General features: G+C 52.4%; 1 protein-coding gene across 2 annotated transcripts in view; it reads left to right on the forward strand.

Moving 5' to 3' along the window:
* The window catches only part of WDR27 (WD repeat domain 27), a 141,616-nt gene that overhangs the window by 48,505 nt on the left and 73,318 nt on the right, over positions 1–19,793 (forward strand). Inside the window, exons 18-24 of one of the 2 annotated variants that reach the window (XM_021085668.1) lie at positions 730–819; positions 4,458–4,579; positions 5,864–5,997; positions 6,497–6,594; positions 8,138–8,259; positions 14,939–15,036; positions 16,380–16,482. In XM_021085668.1, coding sequence (XP_020941327.1) covers positions 730–819; positions 4,458–4,579; positions 5,864–5,997; positions 6,497–6,594; positions 8,138–8,259; positions 14,939–15,036; positions 16,380–16,482 — 767 coding nt within the window. The remainder of the gene's footprint in view (positions 1–729; positions 820–4,457; positions 4,580–5,863; positions 5,998–6,496; positions 6,595–8,137; positions 8,260–14,938; positions 15,037–16,379; positions 16,483–19,793) is intronic. The other variant, XR_002342137.1, reaches the window with a different exon arrangement.

A 19,793-nucleotide genomic window follows, 5' to 3' on the forward strand; every position in this document is an offset into this window, starting at 1 on the left:
TCTGGACACTTACAGGTGAGAATATGCTGTTGCCACTAATCCAGGGTCTGTCTGCGCACCTTCCGCCCCGCCCCCCGAGTGTAGACAACCATCTGCCCAATGTATTTTAAGTGGATTCCTAAAGGTTATTGTCTTTTACAACTTTTGCTGAATTCCTTTTGTTTTTCATATAATTCTAGCCAAATGTTTTTTGAGTAATTTCAGGAAATTAGAAACAGAGTGTTACTAGTGAGTATCTTTGTGATATTCACTATACTTGCTTACCGAGCATTTGATTATAAGATTATAAAGTTAGGGTCCTCAAGTTTGGATATTATGGGGAAGCCTATAATTTATGTCCACTTGGTTTAGGAGAATGTTTAAGTGCAATGGCTTAGCTGACTGCACCTCAAACACCTGTTCCTGGGAGTCAGGATGCTTCGGGCTTCAGAGCAGTGTCCTGGGTTTAGGGTTCAGATCCTGGTGCTGCCTGTTGACCTGTGTCCTGGGCACGTTTTCAGCTGCCAGCCCGCTGGCCCGTCTCTATGAAAGAAGTGTGGGGACGTGCACATGAGGGCCTGACAGGGTCTGGCACCTGCCGGGTCCCAGTGATCGGGATTTGAGGACGTGCTGGTCCCTGTTGCAGAGGTCCTCACTACCTGAGAGCTGAACGTTCTGCGTTTCACCTGTTGCAAGTGTGACTTCTGTGTGTTATGATTCATGAGGCGCGTCTCTTGTTTTTTCAAGCAGGAGATGGACAGCGGCTGGCCTGTGGCTTAGCCAACCACCTATCCCTGGTTTTCAGTGCTGACCTCACCGGGACACCTGCTGTTTTTTCAGGTAAAGTGTAGAATTGTAGTTAATATGGACTTATGGGTGGGTCATGTTACCAAACCAGGTCCTTTTGCTGGACAGACCCTGAGAGCAGGGTTTGCAGCAGAGAATGGGTCTGTAACGAGGCAGCCAAGAGAGGAGACGGGAGAGCAGATTCCAGATCCGCCTCCCCGGGGCACGGGCTGGGACACTTACGGGATAAAGAAGCGGGCGGGGCTGAGGTGTGAGCAGAAGGGACTGGAGGAGGAAAGTGAGGCAGGCGTGGTGTGTGCAGGCGCCTCTGGGTTACGGCTGCTTCCCGGGGTGCATGGTCGAAATGAGGCGCTGGCGTGATCGGGGGTGGGGCACTCGGCCCTGTGGTCAGAAGGCTGCTCCTCGGACACGAGCACAGGCCCAGCTGGCGGTCGGGGTCCCTGCCCGTCCTGGCTGGCTCGAGCTCGGGCTACACACAGCTGATTCCGAGTTCCCGAAAGAGAGCTTAAGCCCCAGAGCTGTAGTGACCCCTGTGTCAGAGGCGTTATCTGCAGGTGGTTAAGGAGTCAAGAGATAATGAGGATGAGCTTTGGCGGTGAGGGCGGGCTACAAGCTGCCCCAACCTGTTGCTCTGTAGGACAAGCCCAGGGACTTGCGTTCGTCACCTGCCATGTTAGCCCTGTGGGTGTGGCTCCAGGATGGGTTTTGAATCCTCTGGGGCACCGTTTTGGTCTCATCATGCTCCTGACAGTAGTTGCCGAGGGCCACCCTTGCCCCCGTCAAAACAGAAGCAAGGCTTGAATTGGGCAGTGATGTGAGCACACTTGACAACCCGGATGCCTCGGAGCTCCCTGGACCAAAGGGAGCGAGTGTGAGTGAGAGACCCGAAGTGCTGGCGCACCGCGGCCAAAGGGCCCGGAATTCGGGGGGGAGGGACGCCGCATCTTACAGACCCAGGACTGAAGCACGTTTGGCAAGTTAGTAGGGTTTGTGCACAGGCATTTTTATGAACGTTGACGGGGCAAAGAATTTTTTCAAGCAAGTAGGTTTGAACGAGGGCAGTGATGTGGAAGTTGTGGCTCTTGGGGCCTCGTAACCGGTGCCCGTAGATGCGGTCCTCGACCTTGGGCTCTTGCCCCTCCTCCTGGGGCTCCTGGGGCTGCTTGCTTTGGGTCTTACTCCGTAGATAGTTCAGCACCATGTGTTTCCGTGAGAGAGAGCAGGACCGGGCGCTGGGCCCAGGGCCGCAGGAGCACACGAGGCGGCCCAGGGAAGTGGCCCTGTCCTTGCCGGGTTCCCAGTGTCTGCGGCTGCCGGGGACGGGGACGGGGACGGGGAGGAGCACCCTTCCCAAGGGCGGACAGGTCCCCGCCCCTCGCCCGGAAGCAGCATCTCTCTTCCTCATCCTACCCAGCCCGCGGCCAACAAGCTTCCAGAACATTCTGTGGCTCCTCCCAGCTCAGCACTGTGCTGTAAGGCCTGTCGCACACGCATACTGGGTGGCCGCACCCACCGACACCCATGGTGTTTATGTCCGTTGGGGCATTTCTCTGTGGGTGTTATTGTTGGAAGAAGGGCTTCTGCTAATTAAGAAAATGCAGTGGATCTTCCAACTCGCCTTTTTCAAAAAGGGCTCTATTTCTGTTCTGGGGAAGAGCGTCCTCATTACCCACCTCACCTGCGTGACGTCGCTTTACCTTACGCGTCCTGCTGGTTTATCATCACGTAATTCAACTTTGAGAACATGATGGGTCGCTCACCGCTAACCCAGAAGGCAGAGAAGTGGGTGTTTTTGTTTCTCTCGTGATCAAAGGCAACTAAGAAAAGCATGTTCTGGATCCTTCCGTGGTAGAGATATTAGATGCTAAACTAAAGTTCCCTCCTGGAGGACTCGGGGCCTCTGGAGCGCAAGCCGCTGGGGGAGCCCGCAGGTGTCAGTCTGTTTGATTGAGTCACGGTGTCTCTGCTTGCGCTTTGCTATGGGGCCGTGAGCTGCCCCACCACCCGTCCTCTCGGCCTGGCCTGGTCCCCGGGGGACACGCTGGATGGCACCTCACGTCCTGCCCAGGTATGTCCCAGGGTCAGTCACTTCAGAAGGTGGCATTAGGATTTCATTAGGTATGCGAAATTGTATAAAGAGGAATTCTTAGAAAGGGATGAAATTCAGCTGAGAACTCTTGCTTCCGGTGTGTCTGAAGCTGCCGACTTGGCCCCCTTCCTGCGTGCCTTCCTCTAAGTGGGGGTCACAGCCGGGTCCCTCCCTCCCACCAGCAGCCCTGTCCCTCAAGCGGGAGCCCTGGCCCTGGTGAAAGAGAGGGCTCCGGGCCAGGGTTTCGGGTCCTGTTTGTTCTCTCTCTGATGCTCGTCACCCCACTGTCCGCACCCTGAGGGCATCAGTGTGGTTCCGGTTCATGTGCCACGTGGGCAGTGAGGAAAAGGGCCTGGCTGGAGACCCTCGTGGGCCCTGGGCTCAGCTGGACCGGCGGGTCTGCACGGGCCTCTGCGCCTCGGCCCTTCCTGTGTCCAGGGTGGTCCTGTGAGGTCCCGCTCTCGTCACTGGGAGTCGGGGTCTCTGCCCCGACACCGGGAAGTGGGGGGCAGGCTCGCTGTGGCATGCGCTCTGTGGGCCTTGGTTCCTTAGCCGCCATCCGGGTGTCCGGTGAAGGATGCGAGTGGCGGTGGGAGGAACAGGGGATGGAAGGAGGGGTCCCTACTATGCAGCGGGGACGGAAGGAAGCCCCGCCACCTGGCAGCAACCCTGCCACGGGCAGCCCCGCGGCCTCTTGCTGTCCGGGTGGGTGGTGGTGGTCAGAGCATCCCCACCTGATGGCCAGAAAGGGGGCGCGTCTGGAGGTCCGATCCGGATGCTGCCTGTGCCCACGGCCCCGGCTCTGAGAGGTGGCCATGGGGTCTGCAACGCGGGGCTTCAGGAGGGGCCGTCGGGGCCCGCTGAGCGCCCGGAGGGTGTTGCCGCCTGACCCCTCTGGCCTCAGTGCTCCTGCGGAAGCTCCCGAAGTTTACACCAGGGGGCAGCAGCGCCGTTGCAGAGAGTTTTCCGCTCTGTGAGTTGGAGCTCCTGTTCCGGAGGTCAAGTTACAGAACTGAGACGTACACTGTTTGTAAATCCTTCCCGGTTTTTCCATTGCTTGTTGGTTTTCTGACAGGTGTGATTTGGTTGTTGCAAGTATGTTGCGACTCCCTGTCTCGTCTCTAAATCACTGAGGCCGGCGGGGGGGGCGGGGGGGGGGCTGCCGCGAGCCCTTGGCGCTGCCTGAGGGGCTTCGCTCGGCTGTGGCTCTTTCCCCGCAGCTTCAGCCACAAGGCATCGTGCCGAGATCTCGGCATGCAGGGCCCTTTCCCAAGGCGCTAAGGGGCCCCAGAAGCCAGCGGAGGCCGGGGCCGGGGCACAGGACCGTGGCACGTGCCAGGCGGCAGAGGGGAGGGACACGTGGATGAGAAAACCAGTGACCCTCGGTGAACACCCAGCTCTGAACTTCCTATTTTAAGAATTCTTGAAACACCTTCTTCAGAAACCATATTTAGCCTTTAAAGGAGGCAAAACTCACCTGCCGGGGCGTCTGCTCCATGGGTCACTTGGCCCGGCATTGCCTTCAACGTCCAGGGTTACTTCGTCCTGGTTGTGTCCTTCCTTCCTGCTCTGTCTCTCTTAGGTCACAGCGGGGCCGTGAGCACCGTGTGCTGGAGCCACGACGGCAGGTGGCTGCTGTCTGCTTCCCAGGACGGGACACTGAGGGTGTGGTCGGCCCGCAGGCCGGAGCTGGCGCTGTGTCTGGTAACGGTGATCCCTGAGACCGTGGGACAGCCAGCTGTCCAAGCAGGGCTGGCCCCAGGGTCTCAGTCTTCTACCCTAACAGGAGGTCGGGGAGGTCGGGCAGGGGGCGGCACACGAACGCCGACTGATGCTCAAGGACCTTCTTAAGTGTGTGCGCACACGCTCGCACGCTTGTGCAACACAACATGCATGCATCACAGCACACGTGTATGTGTGAATACACACATGCACAGTCAAGTCAGGCTCCCACTTGGGTGGTCTGAAAAGGGAGATTAATGCTAAAATATTGGAATAATTTAAAATGTGAATTCAGTGGGATTTTATGGTAGAGCTGAGCTGCTAGTAGGGCCTGAGGGATGTCGTGGGGAGCAAGTACCTTTTTGTGGAGAAAAGTGCCTTGTTCCAGTGAACGTGAAGTAGATCATTGGAAACGGAGCTGGAAAGGGGAGACAGGAGGCCACAGGGGAAGAAGCGGGGATACCAGCGGATGCAGCTTCGATCCTTTTTGTGGAGAAAAGTGCCTTGTTCCAGTGAACGTGAAGTAGATCATTGGAAACGGAGCGGGAAAGGGGAGACAGGAGGCCACAGGGGAAGAAGCGGGGATACCAGCGGATGCAGCTTCGATCCTTTTTGTGGAGAAAAGTGCCTTGTTCCAGTGAACGTGAAGTAGATCATTGGAAACGGAGCGGGAAAGGGGAGACAGGAGGCCACAGGAGAAGAAGCGGGGATACCAGCGGATGCAGCTTCGATTCCTCCGACTGCGAGCTGCCAAAGGCCAATTTTCAAAGATGCCCTTAGCTTTTATTTTGTGTGAGTCTTATTGTGAAAAGGGACTGACTCCTGGGGAAACCAGTCAGGAGGGGAGAGCCGGGCATTCCTAGGACTGTGCAGAAGGAGGCGTGGCAGCACTTCAGAGAGAAGGCCTTAACCCTGTTGACGTCTGCACGGGATGCTGTGGGCGCCGCCAGGTCCACATGGGAGTAGCTACTCTGAACCACGCTTTAAACAGGCGTAGAATTGGGGCATTAATATGTTTGCTCTTGGCTTCCAATTTTCTTTCATTTTAGAGTTTTTAAGCGACCAAAACACCCATCACAGTCAAAGTTTAATCGTGAAACATCTTTTAGAAAGGAAGAAGAGGCAAACGTCAGTTGGTTCTGAGTCCATCTGTCTCTTCGGAATATATAGATGCTTGGTGCTAAGGTGCAAGGATTTCACGTGTAGAGCGGCGGTGTGTTAATTACCATTTTCTGCCTCAGAAATCTTTCCTGATTCGCACCGCAGGGCAAAGACATGTTTCCCAAGCCTGTACGATCTGCGCAGTTTTACTACCTGGACGCGTTTATTTTGTTATCCTCGGGCCCCGAGTTCCAGCTGCTCAAGTGCCACATCAGCACCAGCAGAGACGACGTCAAAAGGTAGTTGCCTGCTGCCGGGGCCTCTGCTCTCTCTGCTCAGGAGTTCCATGCGAATGGGGTCTCCTCTTCCTGAGGCCCCCAGACCAGACGCCTGCCCTTGCCTTCTGTGCCGCCTGTCTGGGTGCCCACTCTGTGACTGGTTCTGCCTGTGCGGGCCCCAGCCCCCTCCCAGGCTTAACAACTTAGGTTTACATGAAAATACAGATAACTTATAACCAGTTAGCTGTCTCCTTACGTATACACAGTTACTTTAGAATTAGGAGAAAAGGTTGCCTTGTCATAGATGGGAATGAATCACGCTTGGCTACGTGTAGGATATTGTTTTCTTGCAGTGTTACTGAAGGACGACCTAGGGTTGCCTAAGGAGAAGTATGGTAGCCGATTCACCTGTCCCCTCAGTGTGGGCAGACAGGACAGTTAAGTGATGCGCGTGTTTTTAAGGTGGAAGCTGTTGTAGTGAAAAGGAAACGAAAGGAGGACCAGCTCTCATTTTTTCCAGGTACAAGCAGAAGAGCAGGTGCACGCCTGTCTTCAGGCTCCCCACGACCGAGGCAGTGGAGGTGACCAGCTTATCAGCAGTGAATGAGTTTTATTCCTGTATCCTTTTTCCTGCTCTCCTCCCAGTGTGTTCGCATCCTAAGGACTGTCCTTCTGGCAAAAGCGTGTGCTGAGTGTCCAGGCTCCTGGCAGTCCCGGGGAACTCGGGAGCTCACAGTCTTTTGCATTAATTATAGTGGTTTCATCTCCGTGGTGAAAAGAGCATCAAAGGAAAGATGAGAGTGGATGCACTGGCGCCTCTGCCGCTCAGCAGGGTGGTGGAAGCCCAGGCCCCTGGGCTCTCGCTTACTGCATCACACAGTCATTTAGTATTTAAGAACAGCGAGTTAGCACATTTGGGAAACAAACTGCTGTGCCCACCGTGGTATCCTCCGATTAACTGAATGCTTTCCTGCCTCATGTGGACGTTGGCAAAAGTTACAGCAGTTGCTGTTGAAAATGAACTTGATTCTAAAACTTTAAATTTTGAGTGTTTATGGCTAACACTTGAATTAAAAAGCACGGATTTTAACTTACTTGGAGGCAAAGCTCTGCTCTTCAGAAACTCATCTTAACCATTTCAGTTATTCGAAGGTCTAAGTAAAATTCTTTTGAAAAGGTTCATCCTTGAAACTTCAGAAAGACTGATAAAAGGTTTTAATAGAAGTTCTATTATGTTTTAGTTAGAAATGTGATTTTTTTTTTAATGGCTGCACCCTTAGTATATGGAAGTTCCCAGGCTGGGGGTCAAATGTGAGCTGCAGCTGCCAGCCTGCACCACGACCACAGCAATGCCGGATCTGAGCTGCATCTGCGACCTATGCCACAGCCGGTGGCAACGCTGTATCCTTCACCCACTGAGCAAGGCCAGGGTTCAAACCTGCGTTCTCATGGACACTAGTCAGTTCTTAACCCACTGAGCAACAATGGGAACTCCGGAAATGCAGTGTTTTTTATGCTCGAGCCTTTGCTAAAAAACCAAACCAAGGAAAAGCTAGCAGCACTGTGTTGCTCTGATTGTTCTGTCCTGGGAGAAGACTCCTGTGTGCTCCGCTCTCAGCATCGGGTGTGTTACGGAGCCCAGCCCTCTCGGCCTTGCATCCTTTCTCCCGCCTGTGTTTTGTTCGGGCTACACAGTGAAGGGTGGGAGTTCTGGTGGACACACCCACCCTAAGCTTGCGGATTGTCCCTCAGGTGCCAGGTGCCTAAGGCTTCCCCGCAGCGTGCATCTCTGAGGTCCTTCGGGCGTGCAGTCAGCCCCTTTGGCAGCAGACACCTTGGCGGCCTTACCCACTGGTCTCTGGAGCTCTGGGCCTAGTGCCCACCTGCATTGCGGCCTTGGCCTGGGTGTGTTCTGGCCCTCATGCTGCATTTGTCTAACTGTACGTGGAAGCCGGGTTGCCCGCCGTCCACGAGCCCCCGCGGCCCGCGGCCCTGGCCAGGTGCCCGGACGGGGTGGGGGAGCGGGGCCGTGGTCAGGGCTCTTGTGCGTGGCGCCTCAGAAGCGCGCCTTGTGTGGTGTTCCAGAATGTACGAGCAGAGGGAGTGGGCCGTGCCTCCCGTGGGCCGGACGCCTGGGAAGAGCTCCCTAACTCAGCCGCAGACCTGGTGCTGGCCGCCGGCAGGAACAGGACCCTGGAGGTTTTCGACCTCAACGCGGGCCGCAGCGCCGCGCTGCTGGCGGGAGTTCATTCTCGGCCCATCCACCAGATCTGTCAAAATAAAGTGAGTGACTCCGGAGCGGTCCCTCCTCTCTGTGCGAAGGGTGTGATGTACACAAATACAAGACAGCTTTGACACGTTGGCCACCAGGTTCAGCGGTGATTCTGACTGGCCGTTAAATGCTTCCAAGCCTCGGTGTTTGACCTTAGGAGGCACTTTAACGCCGCACGCATGCTGATTTTTGTACTTTTGTTTTTGCTCATTTTATGGCCCCGTTTTTTCTTTTCCTGGTAGTCTATGTCCACTTAAAACTTGGTGGAGGGTTTGGTGTTTGGAGCCCTCACTGGGTTGAGGGACAGTCACGGAGCTTCTGCAGGAATGTGAAGCAGCCTTTGTGACTCAGTGGCTCCCCTCTGCAGAATGTAGCTGGTTTGTCTTGACAGAGAAATGGTTTAAGACCCTCCGGCCGAGGGAGGAGGTGGCCGTTTGGAGGACTTGGGCGTCTCACGGTTTAGTTCAAAAGACACTGTTACCCAAGAGCGTTTGTCCACAAAACTTTTGTTTTCAGGGCTACAGCTACAGCTTTGATTTTTGATAGATTTGGAAGGGCTTTCCAAATCAAGGGTTTCATTTCGATTGGGCCTTCTGAAATCTGCATTCTGATTCAAGGGTATTCTCTTTTTTGAAGTGAGGTCTTAATGTTACTTTAAAAGACTGTTATCCACAGGTTCCATGTGTTATTCCAGGTTCACTTTAAATTTCTGAGTCCTAGGCAGGTGCGGGCTGATATTCTGGGAGTTTTTGCAACTGGTATGACTGGGAGCAGAGAACACAGGCTCTGGACCCTGGGCCGCGGGTCAAATTCTCTCCAAGCAGATTCTGTCCAGTGTCCTCCCGGGGGGGTGGGAACTGGAGGTGTTGGACCAGGGTTGGACTCTGCAGTGGGAGACCCCGACTGGAGGGGGAGCGGCCTGAGGCCCTGAGCCTGGTTCCCCGGAGCTCAGTCTGGACGGCTCCTCTGGAAGCGGGGGGCTCGGGGCCCCCCTGCGTCGCACGGCGCCCTCTCCTCGCCTGCGGGCGCCTGGCCTTGGCCGCGAAGCCTGAAGACACAGGCAGGGCCCTTCCTTGGCGTCCTCCCCGCGCTTTCCCCGGGAGGGTCAGCAGTGAGGACTTTCCCGCACGAGAGGAGAAGGCCTTTCTGGTTTGCGGAATATGCCGCCGGCTTGGAGAGCTCTGTCAAGCGTCTTCCTTTACTGGAACAGCCTCTTCCGGCATAAAGGCAGCGCAGAACTATTGTCAACACCGAGCAGTGGGTCCCCCAGGCGCGTGAAGGCCTCCCTTTGAAGATTGGTAATTCGATGAGGCTGAGACAGCCAGCCTTGAAGCGGGGGTGTTAGTCACTGGCTGTGACGCCCCCTGCCCCCCGCGGGTCTGCTGGGGGCGCTGGGAAGGGAGGGGCGCCCTTTCGGCGGGAACAGGGCCTGTGTCTGGGAACCGTGATCTCGTGCTGCTCCTTTCACAGTGAGATCTGCCGAGACGGCGTTTCAGACTGATGCTCAGACCGTAGGTATTTCTGGGCTTTTAAATGAATTTGATCATTGAGTCGTGTATTTAAAATGACTGTTAGCCTACTCACCACCGAATTTCTTAGGTGGTGTGGTTTTGTAAAAATGCAAGTGCAACTCAAGTGAGCCATTGGCAGCTGGCTCCTTTTTTTTTTTTTTTTTTTTTGTCTTTTTTTAGGTAGGGCCCCACTCGCAGCATATGGAGGTTCCCAGGGTGGGGGTCAAATTGGAGCTGTAGCCGCCGGCCTGCACCACAGCCACGGCAACGCCAAATTCTTAGCCCATGGAGCGAGGCCAGGGATCGAACCTGTGACCTCATGGATACTAGTCAGAGTCGTTTCTGCTGAGCCACAATAGAAACCCCAGTGCATAAAATTTATCTGAGATCTCTAAGATCCAGGTGTTTCTCTGGAAATGTTATTACTTGTATATTTAACCAGTGTTTGCAGAGTTCCTCAGTCTTTCGTTAATACAGTTCAATGAGAATTGACGCCGTCACCAAATATTGCCATTTTCAGTTAGGACGTTTCGGCCGTGGAGATAAATGTGAATGTCACGTGCGACGCTCTCTGAAGTCGTGGGTGTCGCATGTGGAGCGGATGTCTCACAAGCTGTCTCAGGTACTGTAGTGATCAGAAAAGGGTTTTCTGTGTTCGTTTAATTTTGGGTTGATGGCACGCGAGTCCTGGCCCCGTGGGTCTTTCAGAGCTGCCGTCATCACCAGCCACCCTCATCGTCTCCTTCGTGTGGAAATGGTTCGTTGGTGTTTCTATAATAAATCTCTATTTTCTCTTTTTTCGCGTGTTCTAATCCTTATTTATTTTTTTGTTTGGAGTTTATCACAGAGCCGTAAAACTCGGTCTAGATTGAAACTTGAAATGTTAGAGCTCCCAATTTGGTTCTCAAACCTATTTTCCATTGTTTTAACTGTTTATGTTGAAAATGCAAAGTTTAATTCTGAAGTTTTCAATGCTTTTTGACTTACAAAGAATAAAGCCCTAGAGTTCCCGCTGTAGTGCAGTGGCTAAGGAGCTGGCGTTGCTGCAGCGGCAGGTTGCAGCTCTGGCTAGGAGTCAGTCCTGGACTCTTCCATCGGAACTGCCGCATGCCACAGGTGTGACTGGAAAAGAAAAGCCCCAGCTTTAAAATAATGCTAAAGAGAAGTCTTTTAAACTCATCTAACCAGTTTTTCCCACATTTTCGAGAAGTCATTTCTTCGAGAAGGGGAGTGATGCTGTTCTGTGTGGCATCTTCCTCTCTGTCCCCTTTTATAAGGGAAGATGCTTTACCCTGTTGCGCACAATGCTGTTCTCTGCCACAAGGGTTACGTCAGACAGTGCTGTGAGTCTCCGGGAGCCATGTTTTAAAAATATAAATTTAAAGCCTGGCGGACGTTGCCTTAGAAAACTCTTAACCTTCACATGCAACTAATTTCACACAATTTGTTTGTTCCCGTGAGGGTTAGGAGAAACGCATGGAGTTTTGCCTCCTGCAGCAGCAGATGAGAAGCTGAATTAGGAACGGTTCCTGCAGCCCCAGGCGGTAGATGAGGGTGTGAGTGGCTTGTACACTAAGCTGACCCTGTGGTTTTCATAATGATTTTTGTGTTTTCCACTGTAGCTGGTTTACAGTATTCTGTCAATTTTCTTTTTTTAATTTTAATTTCTTTATATGTATGTATTTTCTACTGCACAGCACGGTGACCCAGTTACACATACACGTATACATGCTTTTTCTCCCATTTCCTGCTCTGTCCTGAGTGCCTAGACAGTTCTCAGTGCTACGCAGCAGGAGCCCCTTGCCGATGCAGCCCGGAGGCAACATCCTGCATCTGTTCAGTTTTCTGCTGCCCAGCACGGTGACCCAGTCACGCGTACCTGTGTGCCTTCGTTTTTCTCACATTGTCTGCTCCATCCTGAGCGACTGCATGTAGCGTCCCCAGCGCCGCACAGCAGGGTCTCCTCGCGAGCGGACTGGGGAGCTCCCCGGGTGGGAGGAGAGGCCCCGGAGCCAGGCACACCCGGCGTCCTGCTCCGGAGGATGAGGGGACTGCCTGCGGCGGGCTCGCCCCGCGAGACGGAACCGGATTTCAGCAGGATTTGGAGGAAGGCGAAACAGGAGCGGGTTGACCCTCCGTCGCTCGTCGCTCAGCTCCCCGCGTGCGGAGGGTCAGCCCGGGCTGCTCTCTGCTCCCAGACCGACCTGGATTCAAACTCCCGGACGGGGGTTGGCGTGCGTTAGCGCCGTGAATGCAGAGCCTCACAAGGATGGTCCAGTGTGCCCAGTGCCACCTGCCGCCGCTCCAGGCAGCCCCGTCTCCCCCGGGCTCTCCCGCCTCGGTCGCCGTCCTGCTGTGAACCCCTCGAGAGCCCGGTGGCTTCCGGGGCAGCATCAGCTTTGCAGGCTGACTCTTGTCGCCGCTCCAGCCTCCTCCCTGCTGGCGTCCTCAGGTTGGTCTGGGCCTCTGGTCTCAGGCTGGGCCTCCGGGAGCCCAGGTGCTGGGCCCAGGCCGTTCTTTTGTACCTGGAGACTCGCAGATGTCTGGGGCAGCGACCAGGACAGGGGCGGGCAGGTGCTGGGCGTCCGCTTAGAGGGGGCGGGTGGTGGTGGCCTGGGCGCGCCGAGGGCTCCCACGTGCCGGATGCCCCCTGCTTGGTGGGAGCAGGCTCTGTGGTCCCAGGAGCCCCAGTGTAAGACAGGGGTCCCGAGACCCGAGATTTTACACGAAACTTTGAGGAGATTTTTAAAACCAAGATCTGATTTTCCAAGTGCTTCTCTTTTCTCTCGATAAAACTTCAACAAAATTACCCAGAGGGCACGAAGGCCACATCCGTCAGTGTGTATTTCACCTTCTCCTGCCTCAGCGAGTGTGTGTGTGTGTGTGTACAACCCATGTAACGAACGTGCATGTGCACGTGTATACGTGCGAGTGTGTGTGTTGTGTGCATGTGTGTACACACAGGCACGTGCCTGCGTGTGTGTGTGCTCACGAGTGTGGGCGTGCCGCTACCTTCCTATCAATGCGTTCGTTTGGTCCCATCGGCCGTTGGCACCCCCTGGCATCTGACACTGCTCCTAGTACAGGGCAAGCGCGAACAGCCGAGCAAGACCCAGATGCCTGAGGCGCGAGTCTCACAGAGAAAGAGCCAAGGGGATTCAGTGCAGGTCAGACCCTGAGCCGCGGCTGGGGACCCCTCCTCCCGGTCCCCTGGACTGGCGAGGGAGGGAGACCCTGCTCAGGAGGTGGGTCCCACTGGGGCCCGAGGCGGGGGACGGGCCTTGGGCTTGTGGGTCCTGGTCACTCGGGGTTTTATTTGGGTTCTGGGGGCTGTCGGGGGGGGCGAGCAGGCGGCCGAGTGGCCACCCAAGGCCTGTGCCTTGGTCTACCCTGGAGAGAGTCGAATCCAGGCCGGGCGCCCAGCCCAGCCTCTGGCTGGCTCTGCCGGTGCACCCGCTCTGCCCAGGCCTGGAGCGAGGGGCCAGGCCGCAGCTAAGGAGGAACAGGGCTTTGGACTCGGTGCCCCCAACGTGGCACCACAATGTTGAGATTTTCCGTCTTGCGGGATGGGGCTCCCAGCTCAGGCCCCCGCGTGGTGGGTCCTGCACCCGCTGGCCGAGGGGTACCCTCTGAAGGAAACGGCTTAGTTCCCTTGGTGCAACTCTTCAGCATACTCTGTTTTTCTCCCCACCTTTCCCTTTCGGCCTTTAAAACGAATATAATTGTTTTGCTTGAAATCCTGACCTAAGAACCTTTCTTTTGTTTGTTGAGTTTAGTCTGCTCACAACTATTATGATTACTCATCATTTGATCTTATTTTGTGCGTCCGCTTCAATCTTAAAAAAACCTGCAACTCCTATACCTTCTATTTATCATGAATTTTCTTTGCTTCATTTTTCCCTCTTCAGCCTCTATTTGATTGATCGAAATTTTTTAAATTCTTTTTTTCCCTTAAAAGGTTTGACCACTGAATATTGCCTCTGTTTTATTGCATTTTTTCCTGTTCGGTTTTAAGAAACTGGCAATGTGGTAAGCTATTATAATTGAACAACCATCTGTCTATTAAACTAGGCCTGTGTTGTTTTTATTCGGGGCCTTACATAGTGCCCAACATTTAGCAGATGATCTAAATGGTTGTCGAATCTCTGTTAGGTTTTTTTTGTTATGAGTTATCGAGTGTCAGGTTATCCTAACCCAGCCCCAGGTCCTGGGACACTGGGCTGTACTGATCTTAGTAGGCGTGGTGGTGAATGGACCCCTCCGTGTGTCGTGTTTCTCGTCTGAAAATGGGTATAAAATAGTATATATCTCACAAATCTGTGAAAAGCGTGACGTGTTTAGCGTGCTGTCTGTGCAGAGTGAAGACTCAGTGAGTGTTTGTGCCTCTTGTTATTGAAGTTATATAAGCCTTTATTTCCTGCTTGTACGTGAGGAATCCCCTGTAGGTATGTGCACACTTTAAGCCTAAATGCTTTTGGATGTGTTCATTACGTTTGTTTTAATACTGGGATATTCTCGACGTCGGAGGCCCGTGGAAATTGTGGTGAACGACACCGTGTTTCAGTGTGTTTGGGCCAGTGGTGCTGAGGGTGGCGTTCGGTCCCGTACAGTCCATGGAACACTTTCGGTCATGACGACATGTCTTGGACGGCAGTGCGGGGACAGCGAGAGGGCCGGAGGCCCCGGCCAGAGGCAGGCCCTCGAAGGCGTCAGTGTCTGTGGGGACACCAGCCGGGTTCCAGCCAGGTCATCGGGGTGTCACAGGGTCTGACACGCGGGAAACTGGTAACTGGCCTCCAACTAAATGCCTCAGCAGGGCCACCTTTCCGACGATTCATTGAATGTGGCCTGTAACCTGTGCTTTAAGAATAGGTTCAGTTGTGTTACTGTCCAGCCTTTTGGTCTTTTAGCCTTTGTGGTTCCGTAACTTCCCATGGCGTTGCACTGAGCACACGATGTAGAGAAAACAAGAGCAGTGGTTCATAAGCTCAAAATGTACCGTTCGCTGTTAGTCACGTGCAAGTCTTTAGAGTCCAATTCTGACATTTTTGTAAGTAAGAAGAAAAGGTTCGTGTTAATTTTTCGTTACCTTAGATTCAGTGTTTGTGTGTATATCACTGTGATGTCTATTGATTCATTCTGTTGAAAATGCATCTTGCGTTTTCTCTTTACAATGCAGGGCTCATCATTTGCAACCCAGCACCCCCAGGCTTATCATCTCTTTGCAACCACCGCCACTGGCGATGGGGTGAAACTGTGGGACATGAGAACCCTGAGGTAAGTCGCACCCTGCTTTCAGATTGCGGCCACTCGTAGCCTCGAAGTGCGTTTGTGTTACAGTTCATGATAAACTCAACTCGATCTCGTTTTACCAAATGTGACCAAGTTGTGGTGAATCTGTTTATATGTATGACACAGATATAGCCACACAGCGAAACACACACAACGTGAGCTGCAGACGTGTGTGTGAGAGACATGATACACAGAGACGCCTCCCTGTTAGAAGTGTTCCCACAGTGATAGCCTGGCCGCCGATCGTTAAGTACTTAGTGTAGCAAAATAGAAGATAAACATTTACGTCTGTGCATCTGTGCGGGTGTGTGTGTGGGTTTGTTCCCAGACCAGGGTCAGCAGAGCGTCCGCTCCTCTTCAGCCGCTGAGCAAGAACAGACCCCTTTCCATCCCGTGGGACATCTGCACGCGCTTCACGTATAGAAAGTCCGTCCAGGCGGTCCTGCTGTGGCTCAATGGTAACAAACCCAGCCAGTGTCCACGAGGCCGCAGGTTCAACCCTGGCCTCGCTCAGTGGGTTAAAGCTCCGCTGTTGCTGTGAGCTCTGGTGCAGGCCAGCAGCTGCAGCTCCGGTTCAACCCCTAGTCTGAGAACTTCCTTATACCACAGGTGCGGCCCTGAAAAGACCAAAAAAAAAATCATTTAATGTTAGTTTGGTTGTTTTGTGAATTTAAAATTTCAAAAACTGTTTTAATTATTAAAACTTTTTCCAATTATTATTTATTTTTTTTGCTTTTTAGGGCTGCACCCATAGCATACGGAAGTTCCTAGGCTAGGGATCGAGTCGGAGCTGCAGCTGCCAGCCTGTGCCGCAGCCACAGCAGAGCCAAGCCGTGTCTGCGACCTACACCACAGCTCCTGGCAATGCCGGATCCTCAGCCCACTGAGAGAGGCCAGGGATTGAACCTGTCTCCTCATGATTACTAGCTGGGTTCTTAACCCACTGAGCCACGATGGGAACTCATCATTTAAGAACATTGTATTGGGGTATAGTTGATTTACAGCGTTGTGTTAGTTTCTGCCGTATGGCAGAATGACTCCGTTATGCTCACACACGTAGCCGTTCCTTCTGAGATTCTCTTGCCATGTAGGCTGTTGGAGGCTGCTGAGTAGACTTCCCTTTGAGGTACAGCAGAAAAAGTATTTTAATTGTTTTTAAAGGTCTCCAGGGTAATTTGCTCACCATTTATAATCCTCACATATAAAAATGTTTTCCACTGTTAGTTCATTTTTGTGAAGAAAAGCGAGACGTCAATGTCTTTCTCCCAATTTGTGTTAAAAATTGAAAAAATCGTTTGTTCTCCTGCTGTTTCTTCTCTTCCTTGTAGGTGTGAGCGCCGATTTGAAGGCCATCCGAACCGCTGCCATCCGTGTGGAATCGCCTGGAGTCCTTGTGGCCGATACGTGGCCTGTGGTGCCGAGGACAGACACGTATGTGCTGCCGTGTGTGTGTGTGTGTGTGTGTGTGTGTGTGTGTCGGTCTTTCGGCAGAGACTCGATGCGCATTCTTGTGGAGACAGTTAGAGGGTGGAAGCCCACTCGGTGCTTGACTGTGGGCCAGTGTTTCGAGGCTCTTACATAGTAATGGCATTTTAATGACAGGCCTTCATGGTTTTTTTTAATTGAAAGCCGATAATCATTAATTAGTCTGTCCCTTTATTCATTTGTTGGTCATTGCACACACTGCCTTTGGTTGTGCTTTGTATTTGTTTCCTGGCGCTGCTGTCACAAATTCCCACACCCTTGGCAGCAAAATGGACAGGAATCTGCTCTCTTACAGGTGCTGGCAGGGCCGGTTCCTCCTGGGGCTCGGGCCGGTTCCGTCCTGCGGGCCCTTCACTCCCGGTGGTGGCCTTCACTCCCGGGTGTCTTCGGTTTGGGGGTTCCTACCTTCACAAGCCATCTCCCCGCGTGTCCCCTCCGTGCGCTTCAGACCCCTCTCCCCGTCCCTTCCCGGGTGAGCACACGAGTCACTGGACACCCTTGATCCCTAATGACATCTGGACAGATCCTGCTTCCAAGTAAGGTCTCCGTCGCAGGTATGGGGCTAGGACTTGGCCATGTCACCCTGGGGACACACTTCAGCTCACTGCCGGTCTGTGAGGGTTATCCAAACGGAAAGACATCAAGAAACCTCCGAAAATTCAAGGAAATTATAAAATTTATTTGAAAAATTACAATTTAACTTAGACTCTGATTTATTTTCTAAACTTTTTTCTTATTCCATTTAATGGGTGAGAATGAAATTTAAGAATATTAAAAACTGTTTTAAGGAATAAATAAGAACGTTTATTCTAAAAGTTTAGCAGCTTATAACTCGCTAAATGTGCTCCAGTGACATCTTTGTCCTCTCTGCTGATGGATACTTGAGTTCATCTATAAATGAGGCCGTTGCTCACGCGAAAAACTTTTGCTTCCAAAGTGTGAGCACTGGTTGTAACTTCCCTAAGAAGCTCATGTGATAACTTAAGCATAAATCTGTTCTTTTCGAAGTCAAATGCCGTCAACTGTGCACAATGAACTTTCTTGAAGTTTTATCACCATTTTCTTTTATGGGCACATACGCAAGTGCCGCTGAAAAATCTACTCATTGACATTAGCGACGTAAACGCAGAAACACGAGCGTGGACACATGGGGCAGGAAGCTGATGTGAGAACGCTCAAGTGTAAAGTGGGCAGACCTCAGGGACTACAGAGTTACCGGAGATAACGAGGGACAGTCCATATACAACGTCCCAATTCTAGATCTGTGTGTGCCCCGCAACCTGGCTTCAAGACACGTAAAACAGGAAGTGACGTAAACTCTAAAGAGAAAGAAATACCCTTCGTCATAAGGGAGACTTAAGCAGACTTCTTTGAAAGGCTGGAAATGACTGCTGATAACGATGCTTTTCTGCATCAGATACCCCATATCGTGTAGACTGTGGACCAAAGGCCCTTGTGTGGTGCAGAGGAACCGTCGCAATGTCTCCAGCTTGCCTCTGTCTCTCCTCTGTGTCCCGTTTCTATTCCACTGTGTCAAACGAAATCTGGAATGTTCTTTTTATAGTACAAAAAGACGAGGGAGGAGTTCCCGTCATGGCTCAGGGGTTAACGAACGCAGCTAGCATCCGTGAGGTCGGGGGTTCGATCCCTGACCTCGCTCAGTGGGTTAAGGATCTAGCATTGCTGTGAGCTGTGGTGTAGGCTGCAGATGCAGCTCAAATCCTGCACTGCTGTGGCTGTGGCGCAGGCCGGCAGCTGTAGCTCTTATTGGACCCCTAGCCTGAGAACCTCCATGTGCCAAGGGTGTGGCCCTAAAAATAAAGACAATTGAAAAAAAAAAAAAGATGAGGGTATACCAAACCCACTCTCGCAGACAACGCGTCCACACCAGAAAAATGTGTTGTCCATGCAGAGGAAAACTGACAATATATTTGCAAATGAGATGAAGGAAATGAAAGAAAACTCATATATGTAATTTTTAAGAAAGTGGGCAAAACGGAAGTAAAAAGGTTTGATGTGCACGGAACTCAAGGGTAGTTCAGTACCAGGAACCCCGTGAATAAATGCATGTTTTTAACTGGCGCAAAAAGAAGACTTGTCCGCGCGTCTTCAGATACGCAGCGAAAACCCCACGTTCATTTCTGATGGGACACCTAGTGAAAGAGGAATCTATGATGCTTCTTCCAAATGATAAAGTGCTCACCTCAGGACGAATGCCGACACCTCCCGAGAAAACATCAGCGGCGTCCGCGGCTGGGAACGGAGCAAGAAGGCCTGCTGGTCTGTTACTGCTTTGGAGGATTGGAGGTGTTTTCCTGTGGAGTTAGGCAGGAGGACTTCACTAGAGACATTATGTTTGAAAAGGCACAGTTCCACCCTCTGCTCATAGATGGTGAGAGTGCATCTTTGGAACACCCAAGGGAATTAATGGCCATTACGAACAATGAAATAATTCGGGAGAGTAAAACAGTAGGATTTAGGTTAATATGCAGCATTCAGTAGTCTTATAAAAAACCATAACCTGTCGGAAGATGTCATGAAGATAAAAAGGATAAAATACTCAAGCATAAATGTAGCAAAAATTCTGCAAAACCTATACGAAGAAAACAGTTTTTCCCCTAAACGTAGACCTGGACAAATGCAAAGTCTTGTCTTGTCTTGGATGGAAGATTCCACCGGATGAAGAAGTCGGTTCCACGCGAGTGAGGAATACATAAATGCAACGTTGCCCCGGGAAGTATCAGCAGGTTTTCCTCTAAGCTGGACAGAGTCGCTGGAAAGTGCTTGAAAGCGTAAACAAGTAGCAGTTGTCCAGACACCCCGGGTAAAGAGCATTATGTGAGGGAATGTGCTTTAGCCTCTATTAAAACGTCTTCAAAGACCCTCCCATCAGAACATCGTGGAACTGGTACCCGATGTAAAGAAAGGCGAGTGCTCCCGGCTCCGGCCTCTGAAGATGCCCCCAGGCGCCGACGTCCCGGTGACCGTCGTCCGTGCGGCCTCCGAATGCCGCTGCCCGTGGTGGAAGCCCGAGTTCTCCGGGCGAAGAGCTGTTTGCACGTCTGTGACAGGGACTTAAAGGATGGGCCAGGGACAGCTTGTGCCAATAAAGGGAGGAAGAAATTGAAGAGTGATAGCTCATATGATGAGGCCACAGGAGGCAACATCGAAGGCCATTGGCCAAAGAAGCTGCCGCTAAGCATCAAAAGCATAGTAAATGTGATGGATTTTAAATTGTCACCTACCTAAAGGATCAC

Source organism: Sus scrofa, chromosome 1, assembly GCF_000003025.6.
Source record: "Sus scrofa isolate TJ Tabasco breed Duroc chromosome 1, Sscrofa11.1, whole genome shotgun sequence".
NCBI classification, from domain to species: domain Eukaryota; kingdom Metazoa; phylum Chordata; class Mammalia; order Artiodactyla; family Suidae; genus Sus; species Sus scrofa.